Raw genomic sequence first — 19,797 nt, 5'->3', positions numbered from 1 at the left:
TCCAACATGGTGTGTTGCAACAATTAGTCTACCTTGACAATGTGCCATGTAATGCAATTGTGTTGCTCGGGTATTGATATTAACAAGGATATAACTTTGTATACACCCTTGACATTACCATGGACAAACATGTTACTCTGAGATTAATATATTACAATTTCTCATTGTCTGTTTTTGGTTTTCCTTGGGTGGGAAACACAAATGAAATAAATAAAAAATAAATAAATAAATAAAAACTGTATAAATAAAAAAATGAATAAAAGAAAATTTATTTTAAATGAGCTAAAAAGATTTTTTTCAGCTATGTATGATAAAAAAAGCATATAGTCACTTATTATAAATGTTTTTTTTTTTCTATAAACAATACCATACGGTAAATCCGTGGACCTTTAAGACCACCAATCTGTTAAATAATCTTCCCTCCCCATTGAAAAATAATCACACCACGTGTCCCATACATACAAATTGGGTATTGTTGCTGGTAATGTTACCTGCAGGGTTCCGACTAATCTCCATGGAAGAAAGCAATCTGCATACCAATTCTCCTGATAAATTGTCAGGTTTGGCAAGAATAGGATTAGGATTGTACCCGTTCTACATTGTTATGAAACTAACACATCTAAATAAGAAAGAAAATCAGTAAATATGGAGGTTTACTGGAAAAAAAACTGGAAAAATATTATCCGAGATGGACGATCTGTTCATATGTGCAGAAAGTGGAAAACTATAGAAAAATATTCACTGCTACCAAATTTTTTACCTTTTTATTGAACAATTCAGGTAGCAAGGGCAAATAAAAAAATTTTTAAAAAAATATTCCACTCAATCCTGCCCCAGTCAGACGTGGTTGGATTTTTTTTGCGATTATCGGGAGATCGCTTGATCAGCTTTTTCTCATTCAGATTACACAACAATAATTTCACCGTTTTAGGCTAAGGCCCCACGGCCCGGAACGTAGTGGGAACAACTGTGGCGTGAAGGCATTGCGGTTCTTCCTGCAGCACTTTGAACAGAAAGTTCACTAAGTTTTCCTTTCTGTTACAATTATATCTATGGGGAGTAGTTTTTTTTTTTTTTCTACTTCCCCGGCCTCCTGGCAGAGATCCATAATTCATGGACAACCCCTTTAAGACTCACAGGTCATGGTGCAAAAGCTCAGCTTGGCCCCCCCTCTGTAACCTCCTCACAATTGGCAGTCACGTCCCATCCGTACATTTTAGCAGCGGTTCCATTTCTTTCCCTATCTAGGCCCAGACTGCTGTAAGGACTTGGTCACAACATGTCTGTGTGCACACCAGCTTTCCATCATTCCCATCCCATGCCATGCCCCCTTTTCTGCCACCACCTCCCCCATATAATACTGCTGACCTACTGCTATTTTTTTTGCCATTAAAGGGATCAATTTCTCCTTTCTGACAGTAGAAGGTTGTAAATCAAATGCTCTCACTCCTGCTCACCAGGGAACAAGGGTCATAAATTTATGACCCAACTATCATAGGAAATTAGGAGATCAAAGAATATAAGAGTGACCTGTGCGACCCCCTGGCCTCTGGACCCAGTTGTCATTGCACACAGACCATACTCATTTCTCACGTGTGTGTGTGTGTGTGTGTGTGTGTGTGTGTGTGTGTGTGTGTGTGTATATATATATACAGTCCTATGAAAAAGTTTGGGCACCCCTATTAATCTTAATCATTTTTAGTTCTAAATATTTTGGTGTTTGCAACAGCCATTTCAGTTTGATATATCTAATAACTGATGGACACAGTAATATTTCAGGATTGAAATGAGGTTTATTGTACTAACAGAAAATGTGCAATATGCATTAAATCAAAATATGACCGGTGCAAAAGTATGGGCATCTCAACAGAAAAGTGACATTAATATTTAGTAGATCCTCCTTTTGCAAAGATAACAGCCTCTAGTCGCTTCCTGTAGCTTTTAATCAGTTCCTGGATCCTGGATAAAGGTATTTTGGACCATTTCTTTCTACAAAACAATTCAAGTTCAGTTAAGTTTGATGGTCGCCGAACATGGACAGCCCGCTCTCAAATGATCTGAAAACAAAGATTGTTCAACATAGTTGTTCAGGGGAAGGATACAAAACGTTGTCTCAGAGATTTAACCTGTCAGTTTCCACTGTGAGGGTGCATTCACACTGAGTAAACGCTAGCTTATTCTGAACGTAAAACACGTTCAGAATAAGCGGCGTCTAAAGCAGCTCCATTCATTTCTATGGGAGCGGGGATACGAGCGCTCCCCATAGAAATGAATGGGCTGCTTCTTTCACTCCGTGCAGTCCCATTGAAGTGAATGGGGAGTGCCGGCGTGTACGCTCCGGCATGAGCAGAGCTTGCCGTATACGCCGGCACTCCCCATTCACTTCAATGGGACTGCACGGAGTGAAAGAAGCAGCCCATTCATTTCTATGGGGAGCGCTCGTATCCCCGCTCCCATAGAAATGAATGGAGCTGCTTTAGACGCCGCTTATTCTGAACGTGTTTTACGTTCAGAATAAGCTAGCGTTTACTCAGTGTGAATGCACCCTGAGGAACATAGTAAGGAAATGGAAGACCACAGGGACAGTTCTTGTTAAGCCCAGAAGTGGCAGGCCAAGAAAAATATCAGAAAGGCAGAGAAGAAGAATGGTGAGAACAGTCAAGGACAATCCACAGACCACCTCCAAAGAGCTGCAGCATCATCTTGCTGCAGATGGTGTCACTGTGCATCGGTCAACTATACAGCGCACTTTGCACAAATAGAAGCTGTATGGGAGAGTGATGAGAAAGAAGCCGTTTCTGCACGTACGCCACAAATAGAGTTGCCTGAGGTATGAAAAAGCACATTTGGACAAGGCAGCTTCATTTTGGAAACAAAAATTGAGTTGTTTGGTTATAAAAAAAGGCGTTATGCATGGCGTCCAAAAAGAAACAGCATTCCAAGAAAAACACATGCTACCCACTGTAAAATTTGGTGGAGGTTCCATCATGCTTTGGGGCTGTGTGGCCAATGCCGGCACCGGGAATCTTGTTAAAGTTGAGGGTCACATGGATTCCACTCAGTATCAGCAGATTCTTGAGAATAATGTTCAAGAATCAGTGACGAAGTTGAAGTTACGCCGGGGATGGATATTTCAGCAAGACAATGATCCAAAACACCGCTCCAAATCCTCAGGCATTCATGCAGAGGAACAATTACAATGTTCTGGAATGGCCATCCCAGTCCCCAGACCTGAATATCATTGAACATCTGTGGGACGATTTGAAGCGGGCTATCCATGCTCGGCGACCATCTAACTTAACTGAACTTGAATTGTTTGTCCAAAATACCTTCATCCAGGATCCAGGAACTGATTAAAAGCTACAGGAAGCGACTAGAGACTGTTATCTTTGCAAAAGGAGGATCTACTAAATATTAATGTCACTTTTCTGTTGAGGTGCCCATACTTTTGCACCGGTCAAATTTTGGTTTAATGCATATTGCACATTTTCTGTTAGTACAATAAACCTCATTTCAATCCTGAAATATTACTGTGTCCATCAGTTATTAGATATATCAAACTGAAATGGCTGTTGCAAACACCAAAATATTTAGAACTAAAAATGATTAAGATTAATAGGGGTGCCCAAACTTTTTCATAGGACTGTATGTGTGTGTGTATATTTCTCGTCATAAATTTCTCCTCATACATTTTTTTAGGAGGGGGGGGTCTATGACCAGCCACAATATTAATGTATAGAATCTCCCATAAAATAGTGCAAAAAAAAAAAAAAAGAGGATTTAAAAAAGAAATAAAAGTTCTAAATCCCTCCTTTCCCTAGAATACATGCAGAAGTAGATCCCCTATATTCAGCCAGGTTGAATTCCACGTGGGGGGAAAAAACAGTACTAAAGCTCAGGGAAGGGGCAGACAGACAACCAAAACACCCCCTCCCCTTCCCCAGCAACTACTGCACCCAAAAACTCCGACCATTTTAATTTTTGAAATTTTCCAGTAGCTGCTCCATTTCCCCCCCTCGGCTTATACTCGAGTCAATAAGTTTTCCCAGTTTTTTGTGGTAAAATTAGGGGCCTCGGCTTATATTCGGGTCGGCTTATATATACGGTACATATTTTTCGTGAGGCTTTTTTCCAAAAACAAAAATGCCCACAAGAAAATTCTGCAGCCTATTCCTCTGCAACTCATAAAACTATGGATTTCTCTGCTGCTCATCTGCAGAAAAACCTGCATCAATATTGAGACACAGCGTGCTTGAATCCAACAGGGCAGGTCTACTATGCCACTAATATAATTTGCAGTGCAATGTCAACAGACAATTTCATGATGGGATGGCTAATCCTATGTGATCTTTGCACATGTGGCTCAGGGGCAACACCTTGGAGGTTATCAAACACCCCTCTTTTTGCTAAGTTTTGCACAGTTGCGCCTTTTGTGTGCTCTTTCAATTGCCATGACTTACTAATCGGGTGCAAGCTTGTACATGTCGTCATCAGGTGTGCGCACCTTTTAAAAAAAAAAAATAAATAAATGTTTTTTTAGAGGTGTTCACAATGCCCCAAATTGATCATAAAGGCCAAACTACATAATAAATAAGGAACAGACTGTAGTCTGCACTATTTTGGACGTGATTTTGCACCTATTTATATGTGTTAAAAAAAAAAAAAAGGCACAAATAAAAATCCGGCAGACACGTGTTCGCTCTAGCAGCCTCACCTACATGTCTCACCAAAATGTGTCAGATTGGGAATTCTCATGTAGAAAAAAGGAGTATACACTCCATAAATCCAATGTAACAGTGAAAAAGGCAGTAGCAGCACCCGTGACGTCACAATATAACTCCATTCACTTACATTGGTAAAGGAGCCGCAGGGCTACAGAGGTTGCGGTGTAATCCTCACCTGAAACCTGCAGGGCAAACCGATTTGTGTATTTTAGTCATAGCAATTATCAGAACCTCCCACACTCGTATATAAGACTTCTCCCGAGCTGCACCACTTCTCTGGAATACTCTACCCCGGACAATCAGTTAACTCTCAATTTCTACATTTTCAAGCACAAACTAAAGACACATCTTATCAGACAGGCCTATCACAATTCCTAATGTAAACCCTTCTGTGCTATAACTAGAATCCCCAAAATTTAACCCTCCTCTGTCCCCGCTCCCATATTACCCCACATGATATGATACCATTTCAGGCTAACTTTATAGGTCCAAGCTCCATCCACATGTTACAGAACACGACTGGTGACGGCTCATAAAGTTTTATGTTTGTGTAATGACAGTCACCTCTATTACAAAATTGTCTGACCACTGTATAAGCAATGCCGCCCCTGCTACCTCTTGTGTCACCCCCTCTACCTCATAGATTGTAAGCTCTTGCGAGCAGGGCCCTCAGTCCCATTGTGTGAAATGACTATTTCTTTGTAAAGTATCTTTCTGTCTGTATTTGAACCCTACAAATTGTACAGCGCTGCGGAATATGTTGGCGCTATAGAAATAAAATGTTTTATTATTATTATAGCAAGTGAATGAGAGTTGTTGAAAATGGCCTTCCATCTCCTCTGACATCATCGTATTATATACTGCTACAAAGCGGTCAGACTCTGACTCCTATCCCACACCAAAGATCACTGCGTCACCCTGCAACCCCATCACTAATACAAGTGAATAGAGTTGCATTATAACCTGAGGGTGCACTGTCTGCTTGTTCTAGGACTAGAAATCAGGGTCACATCCCATAGCTTGTGATAGGACTGTATTCACTTGTAGTTGTGGAGTTGCACTATAAAACTGCGATCTCAGGCTGCAGCCAAAATTACCCTGCTGCTCTAAGGTCCCGTTCACATGATGCCATTTCAAGCTGATTTGGAGGCAGATTCAGCCTCACAATGTTTTTGCTGAAATATTAAGTGTCCTGCTGGATCTTGCTGTGGATTCAGCCGTAGAACCCTGGCCACAAATGGACCCTTAATCGGCGGGCGACAGCTATGGCAGAAAGCCACACACTGCTTGGGATTTGGGCACAGGAGGCCAGAAACAGAAATTTGTCTGACATTCCTCTTCCATTTCCGCTGTGTGAACACACCCCAAGTATCATGTACTATGCAGCAACCACCATGCAGCAGATTAGGGACCAGCAACATTCGCAACACGTAATCCTACAATTGGGGAGCATTTGGTTCTGCCATAGTGTCATGTACATGGCTGACAGCATGTACCAGGGCCATAGAGGACAATAGGATGGTTGCACAGGCCCCTTCACCTCAAGCAGTGAGTGACACCATTATTTTTTAGGGGAAGGGGGGGGGGGGGATCTCCTAAAACTGATGACACTTTACAAATGACCTCTGACTTTATCTCTTGTTATTTTTCCTAGTACTATAGAAGTAGCCTGAGGAGTCAGGGCACAGGTCTGAGCACAGTCACTTATACTGTCAGCTCCTTCCTTTTCACTTTATGGCAGCCATAAATCTACAATTGGCGCCAGTTTGCCTCTGACTGACTTCTATATGACCCGGCTGAAGGAGAGCAGCGCGCCCACCGCCAACCTGAGCCGCTGCAGCCACGCCCCCTTCCTGTACAGCTTATATTAGCTAACTACAACCACGCCCTTCCTCGTACAACTCAGCGTAGCAGCCACGCCCCTTCTCCTGCATCTCCTAGCAGCCACGCCTTCTCCTCGTACAACTCAGCGTACCAACCACGCCCCTTCTCTTACCACTCAGCGCAGCAGCCACGCCCCCGCCTCGCACAACTCCGTAAACAGCCCGCAGCCACGCCCCTCCTAATAATTTCGCTTTGATAGAAAGCCACGCCCACACATCTCGTCCCCGCCCCGAACTACGAACTTTTCGCGCGGAAACTTTCGCGGGAAATCAGAGTAGTCTGGTTCCCTCCACACCTGTGTGCACAGCAGCTCTGCTCCCCAGCACCCGCACCATGGATCCCTTCAAGCTTCAGGTGAGTACAGGAGAAACAATGGTAGAGCATGACCTGAGGACGACAACACGTGCGGGGTAGTATGGGAATGATAAGACGTGCAGGGGGCACTGTAAGTGGGTCTTAGAAAGTTTCCAGAAACCGCCATTGCACGGCTCATTGTGCGCTCATAGATACATCTCAGTGGTTGCATTAAAGAGTTTGCATTCACTTTCCATAGTCTTTAACTCTCCATATTTGCAATGTACGAGCTATGCTGGGACTTGTAGTCTTCAGTGCAGCTGCAGAACCCGGGCTTGTCACTGCAGGCGGTAAACGTAAAGGGATTTAGCTGCAAGGAATCGCATAGTGTGAATTCAGTGCTGAATAGGGGGCAGAACAGTGCACGTGGTTCTGTAGTCCGGCAGGCAAAGGGTCTGTCACGTGATACAAGTAAAGCCCGCGAAATCCTGTGTAAGGAGGTTTTACCTCAGACTACATGTCTGCACAGTCTTCTGCCTTACACTTGTGAGACTACAACTCCCAGCATGCAGACTGCTGCCATAGAGAAGGGTGTGAAATAATACGGCCTCTCCAATGCTTATAGGGGTTTGTAATTATTTCAGACCTGTAGGGGTGTGTTCACACAATGCAGGCATTCTTGTAACTGTGGCCAAGACAATAATTCTGCGGAAGGGAATTTATTCAGTTGCAGAGACCTCTACATGGGAAAATACCCTAAAATGGGTCGTTTTACAAACATTTTATAAGCTGAGACCACATGTTGCATCAGAAACTAAGCATGACATTTTATTCCATCTCATATGTGTTGCAGAAAAACACACTGCAGGGTCTGGAGCGTTTCCAAAACCAGTATAGACTTATATATGGGGCGGGGGACAGAAATGCAAAATATAGTAAGGCTTCATTCACAGCTGTGACAAAATCTGTCACAATGTCTACCTGAAATGCACAAGGAAAAAAGTACGTGCAGAACTTTTTTTTTTTGTCTGATTTTAAACGGACTCTGCACCGGACAGATTCTGACAAAGACGTGAACGTAACCTAAGCCTGCCCCGGTATGTGCAACCGCCCCCCCAAAAATGTATTAAAACCGCATGTGTTCATCCTATAGATTGGTGATGGTGAACCTTTTAGAGACCGAGTGCCCAAACTGCAACCCAAAACCTACTAATTTATCATAAAGTGCCAACACGGCGATTTAACCTTAATAATGTGCGGATCCATAATTGTGGACAGTTACAGATCTGCAAAATCCGATCGTGTGACTGGGGCTTTACAGAGCTTTCAATTATACAATCAACTTTGTACTGCATTTGGTGCTTAATTAATACAATTAATCTTCACTATTTACATTGTACAGATCTGTTTTATAGTGACCGTACAATGTTGTTATGACCTGTAATAATATCACGTCTGCTATAAAACAGATACTGTGTGATATAAATAGTGAAGGGACCCCACTTAGTCCAGTCTGTGCCACAGTGGCCCCCACACAGTACAATATGCTTCACAGTGGCCCCCACTCAGTACAATATGCTCCACAGTGGCCCCCACACAGTACAATATGCTTCACAGTGGCCCCCACACAGTACAATATGCTTCACAGTGGCCCCCACACAGTACAATATGCTTCACAGTGGCCCCCTACACAATATAATCTGTTTCACAGAGAGGACTCTGAGTGTCACTTCTAACACCCATGCCATAGGTTCGCCGTCACGGCTATAGATGACGTCATGGCATTGCCTATTTCTCTTCCATCTCTAGCTGTCACGGACATAGATATAAACATCCGGCCAATTTACTATTTGCAGTTGGATAGATACCCCATGTACTAATATGTCTGTTCACATCGGCTTTGAATCGCCGTTGCAAATTTTGTGTTTGATATAAAGCTGGGTTCACACCTGCAAAATCAACGGTGGGGGAAATAAAAAGGTTGTTTCCGGGGGAACTTTTTTCTCCTCAACTTTAAGTTTTCAAACGCTGGACCCCATTATAGCCAATGGAGACCACTAGTCAATGTTGTAGTGATCCGGCTCTCTGTTGTCCAGGTCTGTTGATGGACCCGCACGACGCTAGTGTGAGACTAGTGTTAAAAGCAGTTCTGGTTCGGCTGGAAACTGAGCTCTGCAAACTCCATTATAATCACTGGGGTCTGTCAGACGCTTCTGGGTTCGGTAGTGAAATCCGTTTTCCGTATGGTAGGACAGAAAACGTAACTCGTCACGCAGATCTGAACGCACAGTGGGGGGGAGGGGAGAACTTGCTCATCCACACTAGTTTTATAGGTGTAAATGAGGCAAATCTTTAAGAAGCTGTACCTTTACCATTATGGTGGGATATACTTCTTATTAAGCCACGTTGTCCTGCTATGACTGAGCCTCTTACCCCTGTCAGGACTTGTTTGTAAGGTGCTTGTGCTGAATTTTGTACAGGCATCACGCCAGCTAATCCCTGTGTATGTACTTGTGTGTGTGATCCACATTGCTAGCCCTGGAGGCACACATACTCTTGTGCCCTGCGCTCCACCCTGACTATTCACACCGCTCCTCAGAAAGTCAGGAAATATTCATTCCACTCCATTTAATACAAAGATGCAAATTTCCAATAAAATTCCTTTACTTTGGTTTCTGATAGTCCAGCCCTTGAAAAAAAAAAATTGTGCTGCAGACTATGCTTGTTTCCATATCTAGAAGTAAGAACAGACAATGAGACTCTCTGAATTACAATACCATAAATCATGTAAGAGATGATTTATAGGTGCACGTGTTGTATGAGAGTAGGATCAAATTCAGGAAAGTAAAGAAATGTGCGGTTATTCTGCTATAAACACTGTTATTGCAGCCGTACGTTGTGTTAACACCTGTTTCCTGTATTACAGGCTGCTGTTATCAAGAGTGCCAGCTGCTGCACGCCTCTTGTATTAGTGCGCGTTTTACAGGTTTTAAGGAGTATTTCAGTTACAGCATTTAAAGATTAAAGTAAACCTGTCAGGTTATTTGTGTTGCTATCTGGAGAGCAGTATGTGACAGAGGAGAGAAGCTGAGCTCTGTGATATATAGGGTTATATGATAGAGGAGAGAAGCTGAGCTCTGTGATATATAGGTTATATGATAGAGGAGAGAAGCTGAGCTCTGTGATATATAGGGTTATATGATAGAGGAGAGAAGCTGAGCTCTGTGATATATAGGTTATATGATAGAGGAGAGAAGCTGAGCTCTGTGATATATAGGGTTATATGATAGAGGAGAGAAGCTGAGCTCTGTGATATATAGGTTATATGATAGAGGAGAGAAGCTGAGCTCTGTGATATATAGGGTTATATGATAGAGAGAAGCTGAGCTCTGTGATATATAGGTTCATATGGTGTGTAACAAGACGTCTGAGCACATCCCGACAGGACTCGAGAGCTCTCTCTATATCAGTGTCATGGGGCTCAGTTTCTCTCCCTCTCTCACATGCTGCTGGTCTTGGATAAGGCATCAGAAATCAACTAATAGGTTTGCTTTAAATGAATTGTCTGAAGGCAAAAATTAGCAGAAAATATAGTAAAAAAAAAATATATACATATATACAAAAACAACCTGTCCCACCTCTTAAAGAGGACCTTTCACCATTTTGCCCACAGGCAGTTCTGTGAGTTCCTCCCGGCTCTCACAGCACAGCGCGATTGGCTGTGCTGTGAAGAAGGACGTCTCTGACTGAGTGTCAGAAACGCCCTTCTGAACATAGAAGAGCTACGGTACCGGACCGTAAGCTCTTCACACCGGGCACAGATCGGGAAAGCCGACAGTGCGCTGAACTCAGCGCACTTTCAGCTTTCCGGCAGTATATAGAACAGCCTATGGGCAAAATGGTGAAAGGTCTTCTTTAACGTAGCTACCAACACTTGTTCATCCCACAGATATTCTTGCTGACCTAGTACACTTGCATGCTCCGCTAGAGAGTTAGGGCCCGTTCCCATGATGTAATGCGGCGCTCATTCCGGCACATAAACACGTGTCAGAGTCAGCGCTTCAAAATAGAATCCCATTGACTTCAATGGTTTCCGTTTAAGGCACGTAACACATTGAAATCAATGGGTTAGGAAAGCCTCCCATTAATTTCAATGTGTAGCGCGCGTAAGATGGAACCCATTGAAGTCAATGGGATTCTGTTTTTTAAGTGCTGACTCCTGACACGTGTTTACGTGTCAGAATGAGCGCCGTCTTACATCGTGGGAACGGGCTCTTAGTTGGTGACAATTTCCAATGAGAAGAAAAGCTTGGGCGTGTTGAAATTCTACCTGTCTGGTACTTTTTACCCCCAACATCTGTGCAGTTTGACATGTCCCTATTCATTCAGCTCCCACACTTTACCAGCAAGTGACCAGTGACCTCCACGGTGACTGCAGATGTGATCAGATTGGAATAAGATGTCAACTTTAAAAAAAAATTTATTATTCATTTATGTAGGCATGTACTGTAAGAGACTGACCTCCACCAATAGGATGCGCTGTCTCTAATAACACTCCTTTTCTTTTAAAACCAAAAAAAAACAACCCTATCGCTGCTTTATTTGCAGAGGACTGAACTTTCAAAGGCGAAGAATTTCCAGAAATTTCGGAATGTGAATTTGATTTCCATGGAGACCTCATCATCCTCCGATGACAGTTGTGACAGTTTTGGCTCGGATAATTTTGCAAACACAGTAAGTGTGGTAGAAGCATGCTCGGGAGCTGAGCTTTCCATGCTGGAAATGCAAGTAATGTGTTTGTGCTTGATTAGAACCTGCATGCTTCTGCTAACATTTCTATAGAGCGCTTATGAATATACACCATCTCCTGTAATTTCATTTTACTTTTTGCTGGCGGGTCTAGGTAGTAATTGTTGGGAGTAGATTATCTACTTATTCTCCCCTTTGAAATGTCACCTGACCTAAGATGCTTGATGATTGCCATAACAGCTCTGAAATGGTTATTAAACCTCGGCCATTTGCTTAGTAACAAAAGCCATTCTTTTATAGTGCACTTGTAAATGTGATTTTCGCTCTGAGCATTTTATGGAAAATTACTAAGCTAGAAGTGTATATATATTTTTTTCTTTTAATTTTTTTTTTTTTCCGCTCTCTCTCTCTCAGAAAAACATGTTTAGAAAAGGCACAAGCAAAGAACTGGCCAGAATATTTTCTCAGGATTCCGATTCCGAGCCATTTTTTGGATTTACCGAGAACGATATGGTAAGTGTGATAACGTGTGTGTGTATGTATATCGCTATGTAGGGAGGTGGCCACCTTCAACTTGAATCTGCTTTATGATAACTTATATACTTGCTTTCAAAAGGACCACCATAGATAGCTGAGTGCTTGATTTCGGCTACCTCCAATGGTCCCAGAGATAGGAACGGAGGGTAGCGAGCCTGTCTCAGCAGTCAGACCCCACAGATTTACAACTGTTGATTTGGTGGCAGGGTGTCTGAAGACCGGTTCACATCTGCGTTCGGGTTTCTGTTAGGGGGTCCACTTGGGAACCCCCCACCCCTCCGAATGGAACCTTATATGAATTAAAAAGCAGACCCCATAGACTACAATGGGGGTCTGTGTGGTTTTCAGCATGAAACATACGGAGGGAAAAGTACTGCTTTTTAATGCATATATGTTTCCATTCAGTGGAAAGGTTCCCAAGCAGGCTCCCCGAATAGGAATTTAGGAATTCAGTCACTGACTTTTTTGTGAATTATAGAATCTTTACTGCTTCCTACTGACCCTGGATGTCAGCCATTTATGAAGGATTTGGACATGGGCTGTGGAAAAATAGGAGACCCAGTCCATGCTTTGGTCTACCAACTCATAACCCTGTTTGCTGGCACAATGATCAGCCCATTTAATGAATCATCCTTAGGATAGGGCTATCAATATCAGATTGGTGGAGGTATAACTCCCAGCACCTCTACTGATCAGCTGTTTGAAGGGGTCACAGCATGTTTCTCCACATGAGTGTGACTACACACTCATCAGTCGCATCAGTTACATTCAAGTGAATGGTGTTTATCTGTAATAACAAGCAAAGCTATTGCACGATATACAGCCTCCATAGAAACGCAGTGTCAACAATGAAGTGAATAAATAGCGGCCAAACAAAGCAGTTTTGATAAAGCAATGTATTTAGGAAAAGTCTTATCTCCACATAAACTAGCAGTATAGATAGGATGCTTTTCATGGGACAACTCCTTCAAAATTTTTATCACGGCGTTTACACCACTTGGCAATCTTGCAGCATATCACTGGCTAACCCGCAGCGAATTATGTATGCAGTGTCAATTATTGCTGCAGATTTCACTGCACTTTGCCATACAGAGGTGGAAATCTATTTAACTGCAGGGGTTAAAACCATGGAGGAAACCAGCCGGATATCGCACAGCAGATCAACACATGTAGCTAGTCTTAAAGTTGCAAAAAAGCACAAATGACCCAAATAACAAAAGTGACTGTTGTGACCAACATCATTGTCTAAGGATTCATGATTGTGTAGGAATAACTTTATTTCACTTTCATTTTTTAACAAAGAAACTTGAATCTGACTCTGAAGGAGAAAGGCCTAAGATGCTTAGAAGGTCCACGAGAGGTCAAGCTAAAAAGAATATGCCGCTGAAAGTCGCTCTGAAGTTTCCACCAAAAAGGAGTCCCAGAATAAGTCCACCAAAGAAGGAAGAAAAGCCGGAGGCAAAAAAAGAGGAAAAGTGCGAGTCTGATGATTCGGACAATGAGAGCGGCCCCAACTTTTTAGAGAAACGTGCCTTGAACATCAAGCAGAACAAAGAAATGGTATGAGAGGTGTTCGGATATTTGAGGAACACTTTACTGATCGAGATCTGCAGTTTTATCCAGTTAGATGTATATCAGCAACACTCTCGCTCTTAACTTTTTGTCTGGTTGTGTTTCTGGAATAACTTTGTGACTACGCCTATGTCCTTAAAGGTAAAGTGGAGCCAGGAAATGACCGATTGTTTAACTCGTTATCACCTTAAACATATTTTTTAAGACTTTTTGGAGTTGTTTTTAATGATCAAAATTAACATCTATATTTAAAAAAAAAAAAAAAATGCTAAAAAACATTGCAATTGCAACTTTTGCCACTAAATCTAAACGTTTTGTGATTTGCGGTTTCCTATAGAAGGACCATGGCCATAGACAGAATGGACTAGAGCAGACTCCATTCACTTATATAGGAGAGTTTTCTAGGCACTCAACTGTGCATAGGTCTTTTTTTTTTTTTTTTTTGGGGGGGGGGGGGGTAGATGAGCTTTAAAATTTTCTTTTGTGACTGTTGGATTCTGTGTCTTATCTCCATAGACATGATACCTGTGATCTCCGGTGTGTTGTAAGTGAGGTGGCTGCTGCAAACAAATCTACACAAAACCGGAATTGTTGTTTTTTTTTTTAAAAAAATACAGATAACATGGATTTTTTTTATTTTTTTTAAACCTCCAAAATTTCTTTAAAAATATGTTTAAAATAAAACTTAGTCATTTTCTAGTGGCACATTGCCTTTAATTACAGATTTCATAAGGCTTTTCTCCCAGCCAACCCACTCTGAAATTGCCAGTCTGTCTGTATTTTTGTTCACAATTAGTTAAATTTGCTTGTCAGGACTCCCAAAAAATTGTGCCTAGATAGTCCCTGCATCAGGATAGGTTCACATCTGCATTTGAAACCTCCGCTGCAGATTTTATATCTATCTATTTATTTAATATATGGCGTATATTTTAACTTTGATGCATGTAAGCAAAACCCAACTTTGTACAAGACCGCAGAGGGTGTTTTTCTTTGATGTTAATATGTTGACTTTATTCTATTTTTTAGCTTGCAAAATTAATGGCAGAACTTAAAAGTATACCTGACTTTCTGTCAAGCCCAGGTCCATTTTCTCCTGCTATGGTAAGTTGCTGCTTTTTGGTCTCCCCTCTATATGCGTTTGTTTTGGGGGGTTTTAAGGTAACACAGCTGTGTAAGACAATTTCAAGTGAGTTCTTGTTTTCAGTATGTATCTATTATTACAGAAAGTGAAGCGTACTCCCAGAACACCGCACACTTCTGGTCGTATAAGAAGAAATCCAGAAAGGACCTCTCGACCCCATACCAGATCCAGATCTCTTATTGATGGACCTCCCAGCCCAACCCCAGATGATGATGATGTTGAGGATGACCGCTACTATTTGATTAGAAAGAGAAAAATGGATGAAGAATCTGATGTAAGTTCCCCCCTCCCAAATAAGCTATTGACAATTGCAATGATCTACTTCAACATATCCTGCATGTTATATTCCCATTTGCTATTATTTATCATGCAAGCCCAAACGTTTAGTTGATGATTTCTTACTGTTTAACTTTTAGCTTCAAGTTGGAAGAACTCTTGCTTTTTAGTATGATTGCCAACTAAATCTAAATCCCTCGCCTAGCAAAATGTTGGATTGGAACGAGAACCCGCGCCATTTTATGTCTTATGAGTCATCCTAACATGTTATGTTCCTTTTACAGGAAGACCATTATGTGCCAAGATACCGTCGCCAGAGTTCATTGACTCTACCCCATATAATCCGGCCAGTTGAGGACATAACACAAGCAGAACTGAATGCCATCTGCTTCAATGTAAGAGAAAAAGTCTACAACAGAGCGACGGTGAGTGTCCTATATCATTTATTCTTCTTGAGATCTCCATAGAGATTGCTTTGTGATAACATAACTTGGGTGTAAGACATTGTTCACATTTGCATTGCTATTTCCATTCCCAGTTAATTTTTCAGCAGGGGTTACCTTAGTAAGGCTACACTGAAATGGCTGATGTTTCTGCTACAGAATCTGCAGCGGATATCCTGTCCTTTGGGGTTCAGCTATGGTTTTGCATCTTGAAATGTTATGTATCCACACGTGGACTAGGCCTTTTGGTCTAAGGTGCATGTTGTAACCCCTTTGGTTCTACACAGGATATGCATCACTTAATGGCTATGATGATACATGTCCATGTTGATGGTGCAGTTGCCTTTCTTTGGTGAGAAGTACTGATTAATAGAGTTTCATCAGATATTCAGTATTTTACACTTTACTAGCCAGAATAGAATTTCCAATTTTTTATAATTTTGACAGTGATTTTGCTAGTCTTCTAAACAACGTTTGGTGCCTGTAAGAATAATAATCTGCTTATTTGTGGATGTAACTTGCGTTTTATCTTAGGGTTCGACCTGTCATCAATGTCGTCAGAAAACTACAGACACTAAAACCAATTGCCGAAATCCCGACTGTATGGGTGTGAGAGGCCAGTTCTGTGGCCCTTGTCTAAAAAATCGATACGGAGAGGATGTGAAGACTGCATTATTAGATCCTGTAAGTCTCTGCCTTTTATCTTTTGATTTTACTGTACCCCATAATGTATAGTCGTCGTCGTCCCCCTCCCTCCCTATTGGGAGTGTATACTCAACTTTACACTTCAAATGTTTATTATAGGAATGGAAATGTCCACCATGCAGAGGAATCTGTAATTGCAGTTTCTGTAGACAGCGCAAGGGCAGGTGTGCCACAGGCGTTCTGGTCTACCTGGCCAAATACCATGGCTATGACAACGTACATGCATATCTAAACAGGTAATGTCTTATTCCAGCATTCCAAGTTTTCCACAGATCCGCTAGTGCTGGTTTTAGATGCAAATTAAACATTCTGTTTGTTTGTTCACAGCTTGAAGCATGAATTAGCATCTGAAGATGACTGAAAATACTTAAAAATGTGTCGCTGCTTTGGACAACACCAAACAAGGCTCATTTGTAAATAAGATGCTAAAGTGACAATAATAGCAGTGGTAGTGGAATAAAAAAAGCTTGATTGTTCATTTACACTGAAACCGTACCTGAAAAAAAATGTTTTTGGCTCCTAAATGTGGGCAAAAAATGGTTACTGTATAGTAGATGCATGCTGTAAATGAGAAGTATTCTGCATGTTACATTCCATAACTTGTTCTAAATCTGTAGCTAAAAATTGCATTGGTCATGTAGCAAGAAATTGTTTGAGAAGTTAAAAACTGACTTATCTTGTGCACCTTGTTTAAGGCTTTTGTTACTAGTCGAGTTGGTATAACCTGAGGACGTAACAAAGCTGAAAGAACAAAAATACTCAGTTGTTGAAACTGTCTTAGGCTGAGGCCCCACGTTCTGAAAAAGCAGCTTTGGTTGCTGCAGATTTTGTTGTGATCATTTCAGCCAAGAGTGGATTGAACAGAAGAGAGAAGTCTAAGTGTTATACATAGATATTTCCCATTTCTTCTGTAGCCATTCTTTCCTTTGGCAGAAAAAAACACACAATCTACAACAAAAAAAGCTGCGTGAGGCCTCAGCCTTACTAAAATATTGGCCTTGTTTCCCATATCCGTTTATCAAGGCTCACTTTATAGTTACTGTAGGCAATAAGGCCCATATTATGTATTGTAAAAAGTGTTTTATAACTGTATATAGACTAAAGGAAGGTTTGCTTTTATAGATGAGCAACCTATATATTTTTACCATAAAAAACCTGGATGACACAGGCCACAGTTTTTATTAGTGTGGGATGGGTGCCATCTGTCTAACATTCCCTGTAAACATTGTAACCTGACATACTGGTTATTTCCGCTGGATGGATGGGACACTTGGAGGATAACATACTAAGGCCCCACATAGCCAAAAAGCATTCAGGGACAAACTGCGGCAGCAATGCATCCCAGTTTTTCCTGCATTGCTTTCATCAGGAAGTCCACAGAGGTTTCCTAAATGTAGAAACACTGGTTTAGTACACAACTACTTTCTTATGGTGCACTTTAGCCATAAGTAGAGATGAGCGAACACTGTTCGGATCAGTCGATCCGAACAGCACGCTCCCATAGAAATGAATGGAAGCATGGGGCCACATGGTGGCTCAGTGGTTAGCACTGCAGCCTTGCAGCACTGGGTCCTGGTGTTCAAATCCCGCCAAGGGCATAAAACCATCTGCAAGGAGTTTGTATGTTCTCCCCGTGTTTGCATGGATTTCCATCCCATATTCCAAAGACATACTGGTAGGGAAAAATGTACATTGTGAGCTCTATGTGGGGCTCACAATCTACATTTAAAAAAAAAAAAAAAAAAATGAATGGAAGCACCTGTGATGCTGGTTGGCCGCCGGCAAAGTCAGCGTCACAGGCGCTTCCATTCATTTCTATGGAAGCGTGCTGTTCGGATCGACTGATCCGAACAGTGTTCGCTCATCTCTAGTCATAAGGAATCCAACGTGTCCTCCTTGTAAGATCTACAATTCGTTTGATTTAAACATGTATGTGTAGGAAAATGAGTCTGGTTATCTCTGACGTGCTTATGAGTGTAAATATTTTTTACCGCCTTACATTGTTTGTGAAATACATTTTTAGAAAATATATCTTGTATTTTACTCTCTGCTGTCATGTCTGCCTTAGTAAATACTTGAAATTTGCGTAGCTGCCAAATCTGTTACTCCAAAATCTGCATTGCTTTCCGTTATGTGATTAGGAATCATTTGATAATTTACAATAAATTCGGATAGACTTGTGTAGTGCTGGTAATAGAGCACTCGTGATGGAAGAATTTCCCGGTCTAACCACTGTTCCAGCCTGGCCATGGTTCTGCTGTCCTGTACTCTAATGATGTCGAGTGCAGGACTGTAGACTGTCGGTCAATCCAGGGAATGTGTTTGATGCATAGAACATGTTACATAGATTACACCAGTTTACCTAAAAAATCAATAGTGTCCTGCACAATCTGACACTCCCTACAGTCTCACACCTCAATAACAAGAGGAACTGTAACACACACATTTGTAACTTTTCCAGGAGCAATAGGTGAAAAGAAGTTCCAGATTTGTAATTTCACATCAGGAGAGTTAACAACTAACGACTCTGTTCTCTTTAGCATTTTGGCTCCTGTTCCTAACAGAGTCAGGACTCCGTTCATGGATCTCTCTTAAATGTCTTACACGTAAGATATTTATCTGCAGACCTTTGGTATATCCAGCTGAGAATCTGTGTTGGTCTAAGAAATCCAGTTGACTTATAATGGGTTCATCAAGTATTCTTGGTACGCATAAGCAATGGCAAAGTAACGCTAATGTGAAAAGATCCTTTGGTTCTGAAGTGGGAAAACTGGATCACGTAAAGCAAAATAATACTCTAGATGATTTCATAATCTCTTCCTGTTTGTATTTGCTGGTTTATCTCCCTGTATTAAGGTTCTTACATTTCCATCAGTACGTGTTTAAATAAATGTTTAGTTTTACATATCTGCGTCCGTGAATCTGTTGGTGTGTAGTTCATTGTACATCAGTCCACACGATCGCAACATGGGACTTTTTGTTTTTCGACAATGAAATAAAAAAAAGACTGTGCAGAGAGGAGTCCTCCCTCCCAGGAGCTCTTGGTGGAGGCTTCACGCATACTGTTTTCTAAGGGTTTTGTTCATAATCTATTTTCAGAATACATAATTAAAATGGAGACAGCTGGCTATGATTTTGATGCAGGATGATATATAAAAGGCATATAATATTCAAGTTGTTTAGATAATCACTGTTCCTGCAGCGCCTGAATCGTAGCCGTGGTTGTTTATGTCTGTGATTAAATTTTTATAGTCCTTTAAACAGCTGCATAGAGAGCGCATTATATGTAGAGACTGACAATTGTATGTCTCCACCGTGAACTTTCTCCACTTATAATTCAAAAATTGGCACTGCCCATGCTGAGGTCAGAACGCGCACACCTTGCTAAAAATCCAGGACAAACAACCAACCAAAAAGTTTCAAGCGGAAAATGTAGAATTTATTTCCAACCTCACATTATATTCGTTTTACA

General features: G+C 41.5%; 1 protein-coding gene across 1 annotated transcript; it reads left to right on the top strand.

Annotated features, from left to right (window-relative positions):
• Window positions 1-6,896: 6,896 nt before the first annotated feature.
• CDCA7 (cell division cycle associated 7) lies at window positions 6,897-16,686 on the top strand. The gene is made up of 10 exons (XM_075285459.1): window positions 6,897-6,962; window positions 11,511-11,636; window positions 12,066-12,164; window positions 13,491-13,748; window positions 14,787-14,861; window positions 14,984-15,175; window positions 15,462-15,602; window positions 16,155-16,304; window positions 16,425-16,561; window positions 16,653-16,686. Exons 1-10 carry the CDS (start codon window positions 6,942-6,944, stop codon window positions 16,684-16,686), a joined length of 1,233 nt encoding a protein of 410 aa, XP_075141560.1. The 5' UTR covers window positions 6,897-6,941.
• The last annotated feature ends 3,111 nt before the right edge of the window (window positions 16,687-19,797 follow it).

Source organism: Leptodactylus fuscus, chromosome 8 (genome assembly GCF_031893055.1).
Source record: "Leptodactylus fuscus isolate aLepFus1 chromosome 8, aLepFus1.hap2, whole genome shotgun sequence".
Taxonomy (NCBI): Eukaryota; Metazoa; Chordata; class Amphibia; order Anura; family Leptodactylidae; genus Leptodactylus; species Leptodactylus fuscus.
The sequence above is the reverse complement of the archived record's forward strand: the minus strand, read 5'-3'. Positions and strand labels throughout refer to the sequence as shown.